Raw genomic sequence first — 8,178 nt, forward strand, 5'->3', positions numbered from 1 at the left:
GTCAAAGTGGTTGGTATCCAAAGGACGGTCTTGTCACAAGGAATACACATGTGAAGTTTGAAACCCCAAGCACCAACTGTTCAAAAGTTATGGCCAAGGTTAAAGTTTTTCAAAAGTAGGTCAAACTCCAAGGTCAAGGTCAAAAGGTCAAAGTTGTTGGTATCCAAAGGAAGGCCTTATCACAAAGAATACACATGTGAAATTTGAAACCCCAAGCACCAACTGTTCAGAAGTTATGACCAAGGTTAAAGTCTCGTAAAATTTTGCAAAAGTGGGTCAAACTCCAAGGTCAAGGTCAAAAGGTCAAACATGATGGTACCCAAAGAAAGGTCTTGTCACAAGGAATACACATGTGAATATGAAAGTCATAGCTCCAACCAATCAAAAGTTATGGGCAAGGTTAAAGTTGACAACAGACAGACAGACAAACAGACAAATAGATAAACAGACAAACAGACAGACAGGACAAAAACAATATACCCCCGGGATCTTTCGATCCCGGGGCATAAAAATAATTTTAATCGTTTTGATTTTAATTATTATATTGAGACGGATGAACAAACAATACACGAAACAACCAATAACAAACACGCCCCTAGACCTGTTCACTACCAGTAAAATTGACATTTCTATACCAGAAATTTCTAAAGAAATACATGTATTATTATCCTATAGTCCGTCCGTCTGTCACACCATCTTAATTCTTCCCCATACTCCCTTTACATTTTATGCAGTACGCGTAGCCAATTCATCTTTTGAAATATGATTGGTGCATGATCCCATGTAGATCTGAAATAGGGTTTGTGGAATGTTTGGTCGATTGGTGGTCAAAACACTATAGCTAGGCCTGGTTCCTATAACTCCTCTTACATTTTACACAGTACTCAGAATGATTGATAACGTCCTGTAGACCTGCAATAAGGTTTCGGAATTTTCATTCTCGTCCGGGGAGGGAAGGGGACAACTGAGGGTAGAAAAAAACGACAATTCTATAACTTCACCTTCTTAGAACTCTTAATTTTATCTGGAAAGAGGGTAACATATTGTGTGGACAGCTGGGCAGGGAAACGTCTCTCTGTCTTGGAATGCCTCATACATGTACTTTTTCCTTAAAGTAAAGCTAATGTACTTGGATTGTGTCTTCGAGGGCGAAGACAGTATAAGGAAGGAGGAAAATAAGGGTTTGGGCCTGGGTAGTTCAGTGCGTAGAGCACCTGACGTGATGTAAGGGTGGTTTCAGTGATTCCCGGTCCAGTCATACATTTAATTCTTCCTTCCTGTTACATTATTTGGTACCGTTGACCACCCTTGGACTTGCAGGACAAGGTCAAGCCAGGGGCATTGATGCAAACAAAAGAAAAAAGAAAAAAAAAGATTATTTAGGACATACGCAACTTATTTAGACATGTACTTTACAATGTAACTTTCTCACTGATGATTTTCCTTGATATTTTTAGTTTAAAATCATAATACCATCACATGTTCTTCTACAAAAAGTCAGCATACATTTCCAGGATTTTTTAACAGATATCAAATGATGAAAATCATTGCATGTTTTAAAGAAAAATTATTAGTAAGGGTAAAAAAAAAAGTTTCAGCGGGTATTTCTCCCAAATTTGAATCGGGAAAGGTGTAGAGCATTACGGAACATTATAAAATTGCACAAAGGTCACTCAGTTATTGTAACTATTAGGTAATATGAAAATAAAGTTTAAAACTACCCGTATACATGTTCTAATTAACGCAGTTGGACGGAAAGTTTAAATAACATCGGGCTCGAAATTCCAGAGTATCAGAGAGATCTACTGAACTTAGAGTCCAGTCAACTTTCATCGAATTTAGATTTGATTACTATCAGCAAGATCTTTATGAAGTAATCAAAATTATTGAAGTCTAGCAGTATTTCTATACAGAGTTTGAGTGCTTGGTGTGATTGCGTAGTCTCTAGGCGGCATCCCAAACAGGTTGTGCAATAGTCATATAGGCTAATAATCCTATGTTAGGCCTATAAGGCCTACATGTATTTTTAATATGGTCATGATATTAGACACTTGTCTCACTCAGTTTTCTTTGAAACGCTGAAATATCGAGTAAAATTTTTAGATTTAGAAGAATTCATTGGGATAAAAGTTTCTTGCAAAGGAATTGGCAGGAAAACTAACAACTCTTGGAAGAAAAATTAACCTGAATTTCCTCAGTTGTTTTTGTATCATAAACTTCTTTTCATTGTCTGTATTTCAGGACATGGATCAAGGGGTAGAAATAGACGATTCTTTATATAGGTAATGAATCAGGTTTATTATTCTCTTGAAAGCATTGAATTCACTCGAGAAAAAAGTATCTGTGTCTCCGTAATAATACAGATATTTAACAGTTTAAGACATTTTTAACAGGGACCTATTTACTAACCCCTGCTTGTAAATTATGATCTAATAAATTACTGATCATTCATATTTAGAGACTGGAAAAATCATCGTTAAACTAGTTCTTGGTATGACAAGGGAGATATTTATCTACAAATAAGTATTAATTCAGTATAGATATCATGCATTGCAAATTATAAATTGTTGGACAGATGAATTTGTTTTTGTTCAATCTGTTGATTGTTCAAATCTTAATGTTGAGTTTAGATTATAGTATGCACATGTTGTTATTTCATTTCTTTGTTGTAGCCGGCAGCGCTATGTTCTAGGGGACTCTGCTATGAAGAAAATGGCTAACTCATCAATTTTGATCTATGGAATTGGAGGTTTAGGAATTGAAATTGGTAAGTTTAAAAAAAAATATTGAATGATTTTGTCTGTTACAGTCAAAATATGTAACGGCTTGAAAAAATGTTGATGTAAATAAAGATGGCCAAATTATTTATTTAATGTTATAATGAAGGCATATTAGCTTACTGATTTTGCATCAGAATTCATAATAGCATTGTAGTTTAAAATTTCCAAAGCTTTTAGGGAGTTGAATAGATGGGAGTATAATTTGGCTTATTTTCCTTTGATTGCTTAATTTTGGGTGTCTGATTTTGAATAAATATCAAGTATGTCTTCAACATGTGTAAAATAACTTATATATATATATGAAACATTCACCATTTCTTGTTGAGAGCACAAATTTTCCCCTTAGCAAAAAATGAACACAGTCAAGTTTTTTCATGGGAAGTCTGTAGCCATTGTCTGAATCAGAATTAATATTTTACGTCAAGTATTTTAGTAACAAATTACTGAATGAATTACAGAATAAAAATATACTTATCTAGAAGTTTTTTTTTAAGCATTATGAAAGCTTTTTAATTTGCCTTTATTGTTTAGTGGTTTACAAATCACACCATTAAACACTTAAAGTTTATATTCCTTTTTTTGTATTTGGATGTAATTTTCTTTTTCTTTTTTTTTGTATTTGGATGTAATGTTCTTGAATTATTTTGAATTTTTCAGCTAAAAATATAGTCCTTGCAGGAGTGAAGGTGAGACCTCTTTTTTAAAATAAAAAAAAATCTGTTCAAGTAAACATACATAGCACTACATGTACTAATTAAATACTAAATACTTGGTTTAATTGGATTGTGATAAATGGCAAAAAGGATTTATTAAAACAAGACAATGTTTTATTCTCGTAATTTTTCATACCTAAAGATGGATATCTATTTCTCAGATTTCAGTATCTGGGTGATCATCTTTCAGTTTGTGTAAATCATTGATTTGAAGAGCTTAGTGAGAGAGTATATCATATATTGCTGTAGAAAACATTTTGGCCTTGTGTTTTCTTACTTTCATCAAACAAAGCAAAATACAATGTACAATGAAAAGTGAATTGATACTTATAGATTACTTCTTGACTTTTAAGATAGTATAATCACTGTTCAGATGAACTTTCACTTTGCAGAGTATAACCATTCAAGATGGCAAACCAGCAGCGATTCAGGACCTGGGGACTCAGTTCTTTCTGAGGGAGGAGGATGTGGGCAGAAACAGGTCTGTAACATCGAAACGTTTTGTGACTGATAGGATTTACATGTATGGTGTTTATCTTACCTCAGTGAAGTAAATGAAATCAATCAATTAATAATGTATCTAGAGATGCAAACATGTACCAGTCATGCTTTAGAAACTGAATTTATACCACATTGACTGGATAAGTAATTAGTCAAGTACAGGTAAACTTCGGTATCTCGACATCGGATATGTCGACAACCTGGCAGGGCTCGACATTAACGCTTGTCCGCTTGTCCGGTACCAGTAAAAAAAAAATACGGACAAGTGAATATTGCTGGGCACTTGTCCGATTGGACAAGTGCATTTTTATGTAAAGAAGTCTCTAAATATTTAAAAGAACGACTGTTGAAAGTTTGCGGGTACTTAAAGACGGAAACAGTACATAAAAACCGAACTTTGATCCCGATATAGATCGCTATGTAATTGAGTACACTCGATTGGGATCGAAGTTCACTAATTGCATACTACTGCAAAGGCATGGAACTGACGAAGTTTGGATTCTGTTTTATGTTGACAGCATTTATGTTGTCAGGACAGAAAGTCTAGATAAAATTTTGTTTTATGTGTTTGTTGTATTTGTAAATAACATCATGCACATGTAATGGACTTTATTTTTAGTTTTTCAGTTAACAGTATTAGATCTTTATTGAAAATTTTTCGGACAAGTGAAGTGGAAGTTCGGACAAGTAAATGTCTTGGTCATTTGTCCGAATGGACAAGTAGGGAAAAAAGTTAATGTCGAGCCCTGCCTGGGATATGTCGACGTCCTTCCGCGGTCCCGGCAGTATTTACTATATAAATGATTTGCAAAAACTCTGATATGTCGACCTCAGTAATGTTGACAACCTGGGTTATCTCAACGTATATTCACAGTCCCAAGAGCAAAATTTACCTGGTATATGTCGACATCGGCAATTTTCTGCTCTAACCGTTTGTCAGATAGGGTCGCTCGTCACGCACGGACAACTCCGGGTATCAAAATTTCACACCTTTCATACCCATGTTTTGACTGCACACTGCTTAATTAATTCTATAGACTGTGTTTGTAGGTGAATCCCAAGCCCCCTCGGCATCTTTGAGAAGTTAATTGATTTTATTACGGTTATTTATATCGAAACCTAACATAACTTTTAAATTTGAAAAAGGTAACTTAATTACAATGAATAACAAACACACTGAATAATTCAAACTAAGGAATTAAAAGATGTTTTAATAATATTTTGTAGTTAAAATGTATTCAACAGGAAACAATCCAATTAACAACACGATTGACCGAATCAGCCGTAATTCATGCATCTGTAACATCACTGCGTTAGTTTAGATACACAAATCTCTTAAAAAAATTAATTCTAATGTACATTCTTCCTGAATGAAATAAGAAAAAAATAATCTGCATTTAATTTTTTCCCGTATATCGGATGTCGACTTTTTATGGTTTGAAGTTTATAGAGTGCATTTCGTATCCTGTTCTGACAAAAAGGCAAGTTACACGCGAATGCTGTAACTTTATGCTGAAACTTTGTGAATTTAGAAAGATTTTGATAAAGAACACATTTTATAAACAAGATTTTTAAAATAACTTCTTAGATTTTTAATAAAAATAGAGGGTATTATGAAATATGTTGAGCTACAGTCTATATTGAAGTCATGTACATATAATAAGCTTGTCTGTTTTGCTATGCAGTGAAATCTTGGACGTCAAACCTCAACTCTGATATCTCGACACCTTGGATATCTCGACATTTTCCAATGGTCCCATCGATGTCGAGATAACAAAGTTTACCTGTAATTGTAAATGCTACATTGATTATTTATGAATTGAACCTTCTATTGTGTGTCTTTGCATCATTTATGATAACAGCAGTCTTTAAATGAGTTATGAAATCTTGCAAATTTGTGTCACCTAGTGACATTTAAAGATGAACACAGAGGAATCACTCTGATTAGGGAGCATTTTGATGACAACCATTATTTTATAGAGGGAAAAACTATTTGCTATAGAAACTGCAGTACTGTGATATTATAACTTTGATTTACAGAGCTGAGGCCAGTGGTCCCAGGTTATCTGAACTCAATCCATATGTGTCTCTCAATGCTCTAACTTCGATCTTAGATGTCAACACAGATCTCACTTATCTCAAAAATTTTCAGGTTAGTCAATGTATGATGTGATTCATTGCTCATTTCTGCCTTGTTAAAGAAAATATAATCATTCTACTGACATTTCTTCTCAGTTGTATAATTTGTCACCAAAATTTTCATAATCGTAAGTAAAACGGTATGTTTGACTCATTCAGTAGATGATGTACCGTTTTTTTTTTTCTTTTTCAATGTGTGATATTTTTCATTATTATAAGTAACACTGTTTATTTGAGTCATACAATAGTTGATGTAAGCCTTGTTTTTCAGTGTGTGATATTGACAGAGGCTCCATTAAGTGTTCAGATTCGAGTGAATAACTTCTGTAGACAACAGACTCCTCAGATCAGAGTATGTGTTAGGATTTAGAGTGTCTCAAAAATTGTTATATGTCCATTTATTGGTTCTTTTCTTATTGTACATAGGTAAAACTGCAACGTTTGCTCAAAATATTTCTCAAACCTATATTTACAATCGAAAATGAAATATTTATATTACATGTTTACCGTAATGAAAAACGGAGCAAAATTCAAGTTCAAATTATGTTCATAGATTTGTGTTGGGTATGTTTATGTCTCATACATTTATATAAATATCTTGGCATATAATTAGCACATAAGAAATTTGATATGTGTTCAGCATATTCTCCATATATATGACAAATGTTTACATGGTAAACATATCTTGTGGTAAAATTTATGTAGCAATTTTACTTACGTATAAAAAATCACAGCATGCTGAATAATTTGATATGCATCTATTTAATTGTTCAGTTATTTCAAAGTTAAAGAAAAGGGGGAAGATTTTTTTTAGGGGGGGGGGGGGGGAAGGTACCTGTATCTTGCTGCATGTGGGAAAGATCTGGAATTCTTTTAGCACTATTAAATCTCCTCTAGTACTTTTATTTATTTAATAATTTTAATGAATTTTTAAAATTTTAATAAAGAAGTAATTTTATTTTATTTAATAAATTGATTTTGCATGCCTATCAGGAGAGTTAAGTTAATGTTGTATGAGGATGAGGATTTGTCTTGAAATCCTTTATGTTCAACCTACGTATGCTGGTGATAGATATTTTATATGTCTAAGGTCCTTGTGAAAATGAATGAATTGATTAGGACTTCTGTCCAGATTTTTCAGAAATGGATTTCATTTTACTTGCAGTTTATATCAGCTGATGTTTTTGGGGTGTGTTGTGGCACATTTTGTGATTTTGGAGACAGATTTGAAATTACGGATATAGACGGAGAAGAACCCAAAGAGGTCTTAATAGAAAAAATAAGCAAAGTGAGTGATATACTAGAAAGTGTCAATATCGTTTTTTCCCAAAATATTTGAATTTACATATATTTTTAGGTCACCTGAGTGACTCAGGTGACCTATTGCTATCTGTTTTCGTCCGTCGTCGTGCGGTTGTGCGTCGTGCGGGTGTGCGTCGTGCGTAAACTTTTCACATTTTCGACTTCTTCTCAAGAACCACTGGGACAATTTCAACCAAACTTGCCACAAAGTATCCTTGGGTAACGATGATTCAAATTTGTTCAAATGAAGGGCCAAGCCTTTTTCAAAGGGGAGATAATTAAAAATTAGTGAAAAATTAATGGCATCTTTTAAAAATCTTCTTCTCAAGAACCACTAAGCCAAGAAAGATGAAACTTATATGGGAGAATCCTCAGATAGTGTAGATTCAAGTTTGTTCAAATCATGACCCCCGGGGGTAGGGTGGGTTCACAATGGACGATCAAACTTTTACATAGGAATACATAGGAAAAATCTTTAAAAATCTTCTTCTCCAGAACCACTGGGCCAAGAAAGATGAAACTTATATGAAACATCCTCAGGTCATGTAGATTTAATTTTGTTCAAATCATGACCCCCGGGGGTAGGGTGGGGCCACAATGGACAATCAAAGTTTTACATAGGAATACATAGGAAAAATCTTTAAAAATCTTCTTCTCCAGAATCACTGGGCCAAGAAAGATGAAACTTGTGTTCAAACACCCTCAGGTAGTGTAGATTCAAGTTTGTTCAAATCATGACCCCC

General features: G+C 33.8%; 1 protein-coding gene across 1 annotated transcript in view; it reads left to right on the forward strand.

Moving 5' to 3' along the window:
- Positions 1-1,861: 1,861 nt before the first annotated feature.
- The window catches only part of LOC133181725 (ubiquitin-like modifier-activating enzyme 6), a 41,754-nt gene continuing 35,437 nt past the window's right edge, over positions 1,862-8,178 (forward strand). The window contains exons 1-8 of the mRNA XM_061316288.1: positions 1,862-1,964; positions 2,242-2,282; positions 2,673-2,767; positions 3,438-3,466; positions 3,886-3,974; positions 6,035-6,146; positions 6,405-6,485; positions 7,299-7,421. Of these exons, the coding sequence (XP_061172272.1) occupies positions 2,245-2,282; positions 2,673-2,767; positions 3,438-3,466; positions 3,886-3,974; positions 6,035-6,146; positions 6,405-6,485; positions 7,299-7,421 (567 nt within the window). The 5' untranslated portion in view covers positions 1,862-1,964; positions 2,242-2,244. The remainder of the gene's footprint in view (positions 1,965-2,241; positions 2,283-2,672; positions 2,768-3,437; positions 3,467-3,885; positions 3,975-6,034; positions 6,147-6,404; positions 6,486-7,298; positions 7,422-8,178) is intronic.

The sequence above is a fragment of the Saccostrea echinata genome, unplaced genomic scaffold (assembly GCF_033153115.1).
Source record: "Saccostrea echinata isolate AGI-Se365-2 ecotype Australia unplaced genomic scaffold, CSIRO_AGI_Sech_v1 ptg000009l, whole genome shotgun sequence".
Lineage (NCBI taxonomy): Eukaryota > Metazoa > Mollusca > Bivalvia > Ostreida > Ostreidae > Saccostrea > Saccostrea echinata.